This window comes from Acanthopagrus latus, chromosome 22, assembly GCF_904848185.1.
Source record: "Acanthopagrus latus isolate v.2019 chromosome 22, fAcaLat1.1, whole genome shotgun sequence".
Classification (NCBI taxonomy): Eukaryota; Metazoa; Chordata; class Actinopteri; order Spariformes; family Sparidae; genus Acanthopagrus; species Acanthopagrus latus.
The window spans coordinates 21,474,935-21,489,106 of NC_051060.1; the positions used below are offsets into that span (position 1 = coordinate 21,474,935).

Genomic DNA, 14,172 nt, shown 5'->3' on the forward strand with positions numbered 1-14,172 from the left:
CAGCAGGTTGCCAACATAATCTCCGTCTCTCTTACCGAACAGGAGTGGCGGTACGCTGCTAAATGAGCCTGTATGTGTACTTGTGTGTGTATCGAGGTGTGTGCACAGAGGTAAAGTCTCGGTCAGCACTCCTGCCCGTGCTCTGCTATGGCTGCAGTGAAATACCCTCATCTAGGCAAACATAAAATCAATAGCAGCTATTAATTAGTCTACCTCTGACTGCCTTTGCTGATACAGTTATACACACAAATAGAACAGGAACACATTACGCCTGTCGAGCTGTTTCGAGCTGGATTGGATTTTAACGGATAGAGGGGCTGGACAGGCTGACTTGCACTGAAGCTGTGGGTACAAAAGAAAAAAAAAAAAAAAAAAAAAAGCAAACAACAACTTCACCAAACAGCATCAGGCTCTGTAAATTATGTACATACTTTCAAGGTTAGCTTGAGACGAAGTCACATGCTCGACAAGGTTAGTGACTCTGATAGCATCTAGACTCTTAATTTCACAACCTTGTTTCCGGGATGTTATGAAAGTCTTTGCCATAACTGGGGAGGAGAACAACAGCACAATGCACTATGGAATATTCTCACAGGTGTCAAGTTAAGCACTGCAGGTGCAGCAGTTCAGATTTCTCACTCTCTTTCCAGCGCTGCTCTTTCACTGGCTTAATTCAGAATCTGGCTCCCCGGTGTGCTACTGAGATCACAACGGAGAGATGTGTCCGTGGCCACGTCTACCAAGGACACGTAGACAATCTCATTTAAATAACATACACGTGCATCTACCTACTGTCATTTGATTACTGACTCTGTGAAGCTTATTATCATGCAATTGTTACAACTTTACTTTTTGTTAGGTTCAGTTTTCTACTTTACATTGTGACAAGGTTGTGCTTATGATCTGGTTAGACTTAGGCACAAAAAAAAAACAAAAAAACACCTGGTCAGAGTTATGGAGATATCATGTTTTGGCTTGAAATACCTGCTTTGGCTACCACAACCAGGCTGGAGATGTCCCGAGGTCTTCGTAAATAAAAGCCCAGTTTTGTCGCCACTAACGCAGCTGGAAATTGTCGTGACGTCTCCATAAAAATATCCAGTGGCGCAACATTTATGAATGTGCACCGTCTCAACTGACTTGGCAGCTTTATTGCTTGTAACTCCAGGTATGTAGCACGTGACAGGTACAAATATGAACATATCAGGGGTTAGCCAAAATGTTAGCTGCAATGCAAAACATCTGAAAACATGTAAAACTCAAGACATGTCAGAAACAGCAAAACACAGACAGAACATTTGAGGAAATGTCCAACTCCCCACAGAGCTTCTGGGCCTTCATTAAAACTCACTGGTGTTCTATGATGATTATGGTCGCCGCAGCATTATAATGGTGATGGTCTGCAATGGTAATGAGTACTGGCTCATACACTTGCATGATTAAGTTGGATAGCTTCAAGCAACTGTCTGTGAAATGTGTGGACAAATGATACCTGTGCAGTGGCAATATATCAGTGTTTTATATGCCTGGAGCACTGAGCCATTCCATAGCGACGCAATACAAATATAACAGAAATCAATTCTCCAACAGACGGCCCGCATTGTGATGCAAGATTAAATTGTATGAAGCTTGTAAACACAACGGCCCCGTTCCAATTTTGTCAATTGTGTCTACAGATGCACACTCAGATGATGCTCCATTTTCTGCTGCTCGGATTCACGCCAGACAAAACGAATTCACTATGGACGCCGATGACACAGACAGTCATTGGTGCTGTTGATTGACATCAATGTGGTTCGACTTCCTTCCCGATTCACTAAGAGCATTCAGCCTGACGACGGCACTGCGTAAAAGATAATGCTTCCTCGTTTGTTCCAATGAGGCTACTGCATTAGCATGTCAGGAGCACAAAGGGGTCTGAGGGAAATACGCCGAGACTTTTTACGAGAGTACAATGCAAACTAAATGCTAATGCACCGCGTTGAACAATCAAATACCTCATGCTTAACCACACTGTCCAGATGGAAGAGCGTGTGTCCTCTTCCTCATATCATTGTGCTAATTTGTTTTCCACAATTCAAAACTGGGATGGATTACTGCTAATGTGATGGGCTCAAAGGAGTGTAAACCGCTGCGTGGTGTCATGCTGCTTAATAAGCTTTAAAAATTGGGCTACCTGGTTTGTGTTTAATGTTTCATCCTAAGAATTAAAAGGTTAGGAGCGCAATAAGAGTTTCAGGTGAGCTTTTTCGAGCACAGGCTTCAAAGGCTTCCTGCCACTAAAATAGCTGAGTTGGTATGCGGTAACTCACCTTGTTCTGGTCGGTCCAATACAGGAAGTAACCTTTGGGGTCGACTGTAAGAGTCACCGGGGTCACAGTGGTAGAGTCCTGGAGGGAAACAGAACAAAAAGACATCTGGAGTCAATGTGTGTGTCTGCTTACGTCTGCCTATCCCCGTCTGAGTCCGTGTACTTACACCAGTGTGTGTTTCTGTGTGGACGGCACAATTTGCTCTGGGAAAAAACCAATTAATTCATTTCTTGGGATCAAAGCCCAGTTTTTGTAATACATGCATGCATGCCGGAATCCAAAATGACATTAAAAGGGCTGTTTGTGTTGTGAGCGTGCACACAATCCTTTCCTTCTAAGGTACTTTCCCCACCATGAACTGGCATCACCACAAATGACCAAGCAGCCTGGTGTGTGTATTTGAAATGACTGCAGGTTGATTCACAGCTGATGTTTTCATTTTCCCCCCTCGTGTAACAGACAAATGCTTTCCCACAGTTCCCACATACAGACGGCTCCGAGCCTCACACACACACACACACACGCACAGACACACATAGTTTGACCCTGAGGCATACATGGCAACGGCAGATATTATTGGATGCTTCTATAAAAAGAAAGAGCCTTTGCTTTGTGTCCACAGTGGCCGTGGTTGAGCCGAACAGTAGCATATTGTCCTCCTCAATCAGCCATGGCTGCGAGATCAGAGAGATGGAAACCGCATTTGCTGCGCAGAGCAAGAAAATCTTCAAAGTGTCTTCGTGAGGCTTCTAATGATGTCCCATCACTGCAGTGGGAGACCGAGCTAATGGTCTGCATCTGCTGCACGCCTGTCATTTTTGAGCGCGACCCCGTGTGACTTCCAGTATAGGGTGTCAAAGAAAAGGGTGGCGGAGGCGTCTGCAGGGAGCCGTGGGTAGCTCGCACTCTGAGATCATACTGTCTTAAAAAAAAGTCAATCACAGTTTATGGAACCTGGCCCACCTGCTCCATTAGAGACCAATACTGAGCTCCTGCCCTTCGTGAACCCCCGAAGAGAAATTGAAAAGACAGACAAAGAAAGAGAGAGACGGAGAAAAGGGAGGTGAGCGGGAAAGTGAGCGACCGATTCGTTCGATGTCACATCAGAAGCATTCGCAATAGTAACCTTTGCTATGGCAACCTGCCATTCCCATGAAATCTATTAGAGACACTAGAGGAATCGTTTGGGTTCTACACATATGATTGCACAATCTGCGCAGGCTTGATTGAATGACAAAAGACGCAGCTCATACCAACGAACGCATGCAGCATAAACACACACACACACACACACACCCATGCACACACACACAGGAGTTACAGCCTGCAGGCAGGATAAAAGCCTCATGCTTATATATATCATCTCAAACCGACTGCAGCCCCACATCTCTGATCCCCACTCAAGTTACAATCCGCAATCCAATTCCTCCAATTTAGTTGTTTTAATATTAATATCTCTTTCTCGCCCTTCACAAAGACATCAGTTAGCCCCTCGAAAACCTTGATACTTGAAAAGGATAAGTGATCTGGATGAATCATTTGACAGTAAGTTGATTGTGTCGCCAATAAGATGAATCAAAAAGAAAGAAAGAAAGAAAGAAAGAAAGAAAGAAAGAACGAACGGTGGCTTGGGAGCAGTTGAGATCTGCCTAATGATGTGAGAGCAGTCATTTTCACCAGCGTCTTCCTTAATGTCCGCACTCTCCGCGGCAACCACTACAAACACATTAAGCCATTATGGACTCTCAGCGAAGATTTCCTCCTGGGTCTGGCACATTTTCGAAAAACATAAGTACTTACAGTAGGACACCGTGGATTAGAGCTCAGCGATTCTCTGAGTGCTACTGCTTGTGCTTTTTATTGTCATTTGACTATTTGCGGGGAGGACATTAGGCGGCACGACCTGCTTTTTGCCGAATTAAGACGAGATTAGTGACTGACTCGCGATAGTGCAAACACCCCGAGGGAACAGATCTCAGGCGGGAGAAGTTGCCATTTTCTTTTGTGAGGAGTTTGTACCATGAGCTATTACCGGAGGGGGTGTGTTAGAGAGGAGCTCAACATTTTACTGTTCTGTATGCTAATGACATATTCGACTACTTTTAAGGGATTCCAGCCTCCCCGTGGAGCCTGATAATATCTTATTCAGCCGACATCGCACCGGAAGGGCCCGATACAAGCATAGGTTTATAAAAAAATCTCTGTTTACAAGGATACGGCATCATCTTTCACATATTTCATATCTTGCCAATTGCTGTCAGTGATCTTTAAGAAGGAGGGTCAGTTTCCTAGAGGATCTGGATGCTTGCCTATCCTCCACTCTCTATTAACAGAAAGCGGCATCATGACACCTCCTGGGTGCTGAATGTGCCATTTGAACCGACTGATGAAGAATGACACAACCCACGCAATGTTTTAAACCACAAAAAGGCTTTTTTTTTGTGAGCCAGCGCAGCAGTTGCTTGTCTGCAACAAAAGTAGAAAGGTGTGTGTGTGTGTGTGTGTGTGTGTGTGTGCTCGTCGGTGCAGAGGAGGTCTGGAACTTTGGAGGATTTTAACATTTCAAGAGTTTTTTTTTTTTTTCGGACTGCTATTCTATTCTTTTTCTACCAGTCAACCACCAAGCGCGCGCTGTGCTGAAGTGTTCAGCGCTTCTTCTCACCACTTCAGACCGTCTGCTCCAGAAACCTCTTGGCTGCTGTTCATACAGCATCCTAACACAGTAAACAAAACTTTACACATTTATCCGTCTGCACTGAATGTTCGGCAGTGAGACCAAAATCTCGTCTGCTCATATACAATTCAAATTGGTGTTGAGAGTGGCGTCCATGACAATCCTCTGACTATCTCTCTGCGCTCCTCTGTGATTCTGTCCTCGAATGATACGGAGAGGAAAGAGGAAGGAAGGAGTGCACGGGAAACGAAACAGAGAAAGTATCTGGGCATACGTCAGTGTGTTCCAGGGTGTGTGTTTTCACAGGAAAGGCCTGGTGGGCATTCGGTTTCTGGAGAAAGGCCCACATGTACAAACTACAGTACACAAACACGGCTGTTAGGGGAAACAGACCTCGCACTGCCCCCTCTCACAACATACCAGCCAGAGAGCTGGAGGGGTGAGCGCTCATTAGTAATAACTAGCTAAGGAAATAGTCAAAGCTCCCTTATTTAAGCGCGAGATTGATGATTGACAGAGCGGTGGGTCTGCAAGGGTGCATAATTTCCTCCGTGCCATCTGTAGTGACCACATTCACACTCTCATAACCATCAGCCGCGGATGCCATCTGTGCTGTGCTTGAATCACCTGAGCACAGCGAACACCATGAATTCACAGTGTGCATGTGACGTGTGTTTTTTTTAAAAAGAAATGTCACTTATATAAAACTGGCAGAAGAGTTCGGTTTAGAGCCTCTGCTAATATAAGATTTACATAAAATGTGATCTTAAAAGGGGCACTGTGCAGTTTTGGAGAGGTTTACAATTTTAATGAGGTAATAATACAAACTAGGACATATTTATCTGTTCCATAACCAGATAAACAAGCTGTTCTCAGAGGAAAATAAGGCTAGAAGCTTGTTCAGTCTTGACAACAGAGAGAGTTTGTTTCTTTCCATTCTTTGTTTCTACATATTGCACCTTTAATCAGGTTCCAATTCTTCTTCTATCAACACTTTCACACAATACACTCATCGTGACATTTTCACTGCGGAGGGGGAGAAAAAAAGCAACCCCATTCCCTGGATGAGAGTAATCATGACTGCGCTCATATTCAAATGCTCACACAATAAAACGTTTGGAGAAAACCAGAGGCGTGCATGCAGCTATTCAAATGAGGCGGGCTGCGGAAAGAGAGGCGTGAAACAAATAGCAGAGAAAGTCCCTGTCAGGATACAGACAGAGCCTATGGTGACGACACAGGAGATGAAAATAACCCATTAAGTTAAATAAGGTCACTCAGCTGAGAGTCAATTTTAAATGCAACAGCTTTATGGTCTCTCTCTCTCTCTACACAGGCATGTGGTGATTTGTTGTTTGTGGGGAGGTGCAGTGCGCCAGAACAGCCTGTTTAAAAAAAAAAAAAAAGGCTACTACTGTTATGTTTTCACAGCAGCATGCGATCAATTTTAATCAAGGTCAATTCACTATAGCCAGACATGGATGATCACAAAACAGGAAAAAAACAAAAAAACGCAAAATCGTTATTTAGCTTCATCCTGCTGGTGACCCTGAAAGAGCCCGATACGCCAATTAATTGTAGTTAATTGTAAATAAATAAATAAATAAATAGATAGATAGATAAATAGATCTTTGCAGTTAAGGGGGAGGGGCGAGCTTAATTCAAATGTTTACTTTGATTTAATGAGCAGCGCTCTCACACAGGAGCTGCCAGCCGCCGCGCACGGACACACACTAAATTAGGGAATGTAAACAAAGCACCTGTCGATACACACACACACACACACACACACACACACGCATGTATATATAGCTGCTGCATTTCTTCATAGCATTAACCCAGACATATGCAGCCAGCTGCTCTCCACCGCTGACAATTAAATCCAGGGGCTACTGTTGCATTAGAAGCCTATAGACTGTGTAATGCCATCCTACTGGTGCATGCATGCAAACAAAGCGTGCAGAAATCATCCAGCCAGTGGAAGGAACAAATAATAATAATAATAATAATAATAATAGAGAAAGAAGATTCGCAGCCGGTCTCTCAAGCCGCTACTTACATCATCCCATTTCATAAATTTGTTGCCCTTTCTCAGGCTCTCGGGGACGGACACCGGCTTGAGCTGCAGCGCATGAACTCCAGGCTGTGCCCCTGCCATTGACTCATGTACTCTTCTCGACGCACGGCAGCGGCAGAAATGAGTCACTTCACTCTCTTTATTTCTCGTCCGCTCCTTCTTGTAATCTGCTTAAAAGCAGGCTGACGGAAGCCCCACTACTGCTGCCAGTATGTCATGCCCGCACTGACGGCGGCGGTGGCGCGTCTCGGCTTTGGAGAGCTGTGGAAGGCGGACGCAGGCGCAGCGAACCGGGGCCACTAACAACTGGCTGACTGACTGAGCGAAAGACATGCAGCTAAAAGCGAAGACAGGGAGAGAGAGAGACACAGAGAGAGGTGGGGGGAGAGAAAGGAGGGGTGTTGAATGAGTTGCAGTCTGGTTTCATATTGGACGAGTCAATGCAGGGACAGGATCGATACAGTGATCTAGCGCCGCCGTGCGTCCGAGCGACTATGGCGGCATTAAGGCAGTGACAAAGTTTGGAGTGATAATACATTCAGAGCAGGTGCATGTGCGCTACAGTGACGTTTCCTTCATTGCAGGTTTGGGAAATTATTATTTATGCATTCTGCAAAAAGGTGATGTTTTTCTCTTTCGGGAGATGAACAATATAATTTTGTGCTTTGGGGGGGTTGTTATTGGAGAATCTAAAATGCTACCCTCAAGTCTGAATTGTGACATACACACACATCTCATCATGTTTTTTCCTTTGTGTGCAGCAGACCACAAGCCAAAAGAGCCACGTGTTGGGACTGTAAGGGTGATTCAGATACATTTAAGACTAAAAATCTTTCGAAATGGCGGCTTTTGGTCAAAAACTAATTATTAAAATCAAATATAGGCATTTCACTCAGCCGGCTCACATGGGATGGATTATCAGGTGAATGCAGAAGAAGTAAAACATTTCATATTTTGCTCCTCGGTCATACCATCATCACTCAACACAGGAAAGGCACTTAGTTTAACCCAGGAGGGAGCAGGGAGTGACCAGCCGAGTCACCCACAGAGCGGGTGCACTGGACACTTCCGCCAACTGAGCTGGCTAACTTCCGTTTTAGCGCCCTGCTGATTTAAACAGAGATTGAATGACATAATCCTGCATCCATATTGTTCAATCAATACTGTATATGGCTCAAATGGTAACAGTAAAAACAACATTATTTTATTGGGGTTTTGATGCCTAAAAGAAAACTGATCTGATGTTTTACATCCATTTCTTTCATGATGTAAAAAAGTAGAAAAAAAATAAAGTTGTTTTGTGGCCGCAGTGCAACACGTAACGTTGTAATTACACAGTTTGGCCACTAAGAAAAGAGCCTGGCACGTTTCTGGGGGGTTTAGGAGTGACAGCAGCCACAAGTGATGTCACAGATTAGACGTGTGGCAGGAGCCATGCAGCCAAGAATGGTCAGCCATAATCCAAAGGGTGCGTTAGATACTGCAGTGAGATTATTACAGCAGCAGACTCGATTTGATTGAAGTAAAATTAAGGGAATTTTACAGAGTCCTGCCTCTAGTGATGTCACTCTGTGGCTAATTTGCATTGTGGGTAATCTCGGCGCCAGGTTTTGAAAAACAGTCCGCTGGACTCAAAATGGACTGTTCAAGAACAAATGATCAAAATCTCTACAGCAAAACCAGAGATATCACCTTTTTTTTTTATTCTGCGTGTTCGTCATTCTTACACACCTGAATACCACCTGCCACACAGTTTACCTGAAAACTGTGCCGCTGTCACTCCCAACTCCCTGCTGCTCCACGATGGGTACATTCTTGTGGGGAGAGACAAAGTTGGTGGAGATGCCCTTTAATATTTTGCCCTCCAGAACTGTATTCTTCAGCTGGTGTTCCCAGGTGGCTCTGAAATGTTCCCGCTATCATAAAGGGCGTATAAACTGAAAATAAAGACACTGGAGTGTGGCTAAATTTGCAAACACAACCTTGTGTTCTACTCAGTCCTGAGTGATCTTGGCACCATGTTGAGGTAAACTATCCGTCCTCATCAGAAGGTAAATTAGCTCTGTTATATTCAGAATTGTACGGAGGGTAACAGGTGCATCTTTAATTTGAGAAATCAGCCGACACCCATCAACCAGAATGGACAATGATTTCCAGTTCAGTGCCCACACGTGGCTGTGGGCCTTCTTTACTTCTTCATGACTAAACTTCCTCAAAGTTTCTGTGAGTCAAGCGTGTGTCATCGCCTTCAGGACTTTTTTGGAATTCAACTTTCTTATTAAATAAAACATAGCGTCCCTCTGGGCTTTGTACAACCCACACTGTTTATTTTCTGCCACTGCCAAAAAAAGGGACTCCAGACTGTTCAGAGTCCTCCAAGCAGTTTTCCCTCAGCGGCTCTTTGTGGTCAGTCGCTGGCCGGCGCTGACCGTCACACATGTCAAACTAGTCAAAGCTGTCAAAGTCTGACTGGCACTTTTCATGTCAGTTGTAATAGCAGTTTGTTTGAGTTTTGCCTCCTGTCATTAATGATTGATTAACAGTGACAGTTTGGGGACCAGGCCCTGAATAGAGTCATAGTTGGGTGACAGCTCCGGAGAGTGAGAGAGGGATACATGAGAGTGAGAATAGAGAGAGGAAAGATACAAAGGCATGAGAGGAAGGAACAAAAATAAATCAGCCTTCACGTTAAAAGAAAAATATTTTCTGATGAGTCAAATTTCAAAAGCAGAGGCACTTATTCAAGCAAGAACCACAAAATAATCTCATACGAATGTGGAGACACGAATGTTTTTATACCGCGAATGACTCACTGTTGTCCCTCAAGCCTCAGACTTCGGTATCCGTCATCCATCTTCGTATCAGCCTTGAGGTTCCAACTCCAAAAATCAGACACAGCTATCTCGCATGAAAGACAAAAGGCCCACAGTAAGGAGATATAATTGGATTGTCAGTGTATGAAAGCACTTTCCCAACACCTTCATTCAGACGCACACTGAGCTTTTCAAATGAATTCATCCGACTGCGCCGGAGTGTTTTCTCCCCCCCTTTTTTTTTTGTTGAAATGAATAAAATGTTTAAGCTGCCACAGAAAATGCAATCAGCGATGCGTCAGGACGATTCGAGGCGGAGATTAGATTTAAGAAGGCATTTAATCAATAAGCAGAATGCGCCTCTGTTAGGAGACCAAAAGCAACACACACACACACACACACACACCATAATTTATGGTTTACGATGTTCTTGGACGGCAGTAGCCTAGACAGAGGAGGGAGGACTTTTGGAGCTACTGTTTGTCGCCTGGAAGAGGACGAGTAGAGAAGGCTAGAGATTTATTTCATTTCCGACAGAAAGCTCCTTTAAAACTGACAGACTATAAGACTATACAAGTGAAAATAAGGAGAGAAAAGGTTTGTTTTGATACATAAACCAAAGTCCTGCAGGAAATCTAGCCCGTCTTGTAGCTAGAAACAGAACACGTCATTCCGGTGCAGGTTGTCTCGGTGCTTTCAGGCCAAATCTTCACAATAGACAATATGCAAAGTAAGATCCAGATGCTTGTCCCACAGAGGTCACATATTCTTCGTGTCAGCACTGTAACTACGCCGATGACTCTGATTAGGTTATGCAGTCTGTGTCAGTGACAAAGTGTAACCTCTCCTGAGCTGAGGTTTTTGAATTGGAGCTGAAAAATATGCTTTTTGTAATATGCTATTTATCTACACTTGTTTTTCTAGTAAGATTGCATTTGGTATGCACAGACTGATCCATCTTTCTTACCCACAGAAGACTATTAGTTTATTCATTATGTGTTCATTTATTCACCTTCATGCACGGGCGCAGATGAAGCCCTGGAATTCGGAACATCTGTCGAAATAAATCAGACTGCGATAAATGTATGTACATGTTATTATTAGTTGAAAAATATAATGTGACAAGTTACCCAGTGACGGAGTAAACTTGTCACAAATGTGCATTCTGTAGTCAACCATTAATAAATCATTATTATAGTGAGAAATATATTTTGTACGTTTATGTACAAGAATTTATTATGCGATTCGATATGGAAATTGAGTGACAAGATGCTTCTGTCTCCTTTAGACATGAATCATTTTAACAACAAAATTAAATCTTTTTTTTTTTTTTTTTTTTCCTGGTGTGGCTCGTTTGATGTCAGGTATGTGCCGGAAAACATGGAACAGAAGAAATCAGCTTGAAAGCTTAGGTTGTTTAACTTTTTAAAATATCTTTCTTGACTTTAAACTCAACGCCAACCAGATGACTCACATTGTCCCCAGAGACCGATAAAACAATAACATTTTTCCTGGCGATTTACCCACCGAAGTCCGGTGCATAAATAGCCATCATTGTGCTGGAAAAGGGGCAAAAATTAGCGTGTCTACTCGGTTGACATGTTTCCATTCATGCTGATCAAAGCTGCCAACTATAGAGTGATCTGACCCGGGAATGACTGCTGATTGCACCCTATCCCCATCAAGACAAAATCCAAATGTTGGTAGTTTTTTGTGCAGCGTGAAATGAGTTAAAATGTAAAACTGCCACATTAATGTGAATCTGACGTTGGGTATCTCTATGAGAAAGGACCTGGAGATTTATAGGTCCTCACCATTTCAGTTTTTACTGAGCACTATATGTCAGGGACTCTCCCGCCCTCATCTATCTGATGGTAGAGGTTTCCTCTCAGAGACGATCACAGACAGATGTGGTGGGCTGCCAGGCTGGTGCTTACAGTGTCACAGCTGAGATCGCTTTCATGAATACTTAAAATATCTCACAGTAATTTAGCGAAAACTGCGCAGCTTCCAGATGACGGCACATGATGATGGATCTCTGAATTTATGTCTATATGAGAAAAGACAGCCGAGCTAAAAAAATCCTCATGTTCAAAATTCAAAATCCACTTTTATGGCAGGAAGTGTCACCGGCCGGCCGACTACTTGCTGATGAGCTTTTTCGTATTCCAGACAAGACCCGCAGGCTGTGTAGCATTCAAGATTAGTTTGAGGTCAGCGACGTTGTCATCCGCACGCTGAATATCCAAGCATGCTTCACTGACCTTGATCCTGACCGTCGACCAGTGAAGGTTGCAGAACACTCTCCCCATGAACGGGCCCTTTTAAACTGATACTGGCGAGGAGGTGAGACGGGTGATCTGCTTCATATGCAGCGACAAGAGAGAACGAACAGCAGTGCAGCAGCGTGTCAGTGTTTCTACATGCACGAGATGAGGAACAGGTGTTCTCAAATGACTGCCTGCTGGAGCTTTCATTATCGATATTAACTCAAGATCTCTCTGAAGCTGCACATTCAGCACGCCATTAACTGTGTTCATTTCACTTCCGTCATTCAGCTCAAGATGCCGAGGCAGTCTTGATGAGTACAGGGTATATATTTATATAAAACCAAGTTTGGCCAGATGTCTGTTTAAGAAATAGTCTGAGCTATTCAAGTTTAAACCAACTAACCATTATTAAGATTGGTGGCTGAAATGAGGATCATTTCTCCCTGAATTCAGATGTTGGCACAGCTCACTGTGAGAACAATTCACTGTTGTTTTCCCAATGAGCTTTCTGGGTCTGACAGGATATGACACACATTTCTCCCTTTCTAACCCTCCTTTGATGATTTTAAAATGCAATTGTTTTGGAATCAGGCCTGTGTGATGTGACATTGAGGACTACAGTATATGAATATATAAACAAAGCCTCTGGGAAAGGCAAAGGGTCTGTTTAAGTTGATGCCTGCACTGTCCTCTCAGTGAACCCAAACAGAACCACCAACTACAAAGGAAATACATGAGCAGCACCTTCTGGATCTCCCCTGCCAGTGCAATCTGTGATGCCATTTGTTTTCACAGCGGTGTACAGTACATGATGTCAGGCTGACAGGAAACCTAGACATATAATTTATTAATACCTACTGTAGATATGATTTATCATTCAACAGTTTATTTGTTTTGTGAGAAAAAACAATTTCAGCATCATTTTAGATTGAAAAGACAAACAAAGGGATGGAGGATGTAATGATCATTTTTCACAATAAATATCAGAGGGATGGAAGTTAATGAAAAACACTGTGATTCTTTGTTCAGCCTGAGGGTGGTGCCACAGGTATGAACATGTTATATAAAACAAAAAAAGTTTCTCCTCTCAAAGGTTTCACCTAACTCAAGCTCAAACACAGACTGCTGTCAGTGTGTTCCCCTGTTTAGTTCTCAGTTTTGCTAAGATTTTAAATATACATTACAATTTTATCCCTAATTTTAACGGAAACTCGCTGTTGTGGGAGTTAATAGGATACTTCAGAAGAAACAGAAAGTTTGGTGCCTGATATCGATCTAAAACAGGGGTCTCCAACTTTTTATTTTACTAACAGTCCAGTGACTAGGATTTAGTGGCATCTAGTGGTGTGACTGCAGACTGCAACCAATGAAACGCCCTCTCTCACTGCAGTGGCCGATAAAAACACAAAAAAACGTAAATGGTCCTTCCCCTGTTTGGTTTATCTGTTGTTAAACCTTGGCAGTCACTCTGCCTGCTGTGCTAATATCGTAAAAAGTTATCACGGATGATACATATTCAAAAAGTAATTTTCCCTGACAAAAAAGCGTAAACGACAGTTCATGTAATGTTTTAAAATCGTTTTCTTTCTCCAGAGACATCTGGTGAGCCAAATCAAAATGTATTTAAGTCTGTCCTCCACATTTGGCAGCCCTGATCTTAAAACATCAGCATGACGGCAGCACTTCACTTCTTTATTCTTCCTTTAATTGCACTTTCAACACAAACAACCAAACTCCCATTTCCTTCCAATTGCTTTTATGCATGTTTTTAATTAAAACCTAAAAAAAAAACTGAGTGGAAATGTCAGAAATTTGATTACGAAGACGCAATTTTGCAAATCACTTGGGTTGCAGTTGGTAGGTTGGCAGATTTAAAAGAGAAAGGAAGGCAGCTAGTTTTTCACATGTTGACATTGTGGTACCTGCTGAGTTTTCTACTGCAGACAAAGCAATCAGTGTTTCATGCCTCAACTCCATGAGAGAGCCTGAAAATAAGAAATGAAGATAGGAGTGGGTGTGAAAAGAT

General features: G+C 43.1%; 1 protein-coding gene across 15 annotated transcripts in view; it reads right to left on the minus strand.

Annotated features, from left to right (window-relative positions):
- LOC119013046 (1-phosphatidylinositol 4,5-bisphosphate phosphodiesterase beta-1) overlaps window positions 1-14,172 on the minus strand; it is a 176,253-nt gene that overhangs the window by 109,396 nt on the left and 52,685 nt on the right. For 10 of the 15 annotated variants that reach the window (XM_037087385.1, XM_037087384.1, XM_037087382.1 and 7 more), the window contains one exon: window positions 2,313-2,390. In XM_037087385.1, the coding sequence (XP_036943280.1) occupies window positions 2,313-2,390 (78 nt within the window). Of the gene's footprint in view, window positions 1-2,312; window positions 2,391-7,045; window positions 7,401-9,876; window positions 9,962-10,888; window positions 10,931-14,068; window positions 14,092-14,172 lie in introns of those variants that run through there. The other 5 variants (XM_037087386.1, XM_037087388.1, XM_037087378.1 and 2 more) reach the window with 3 other exon arrangements.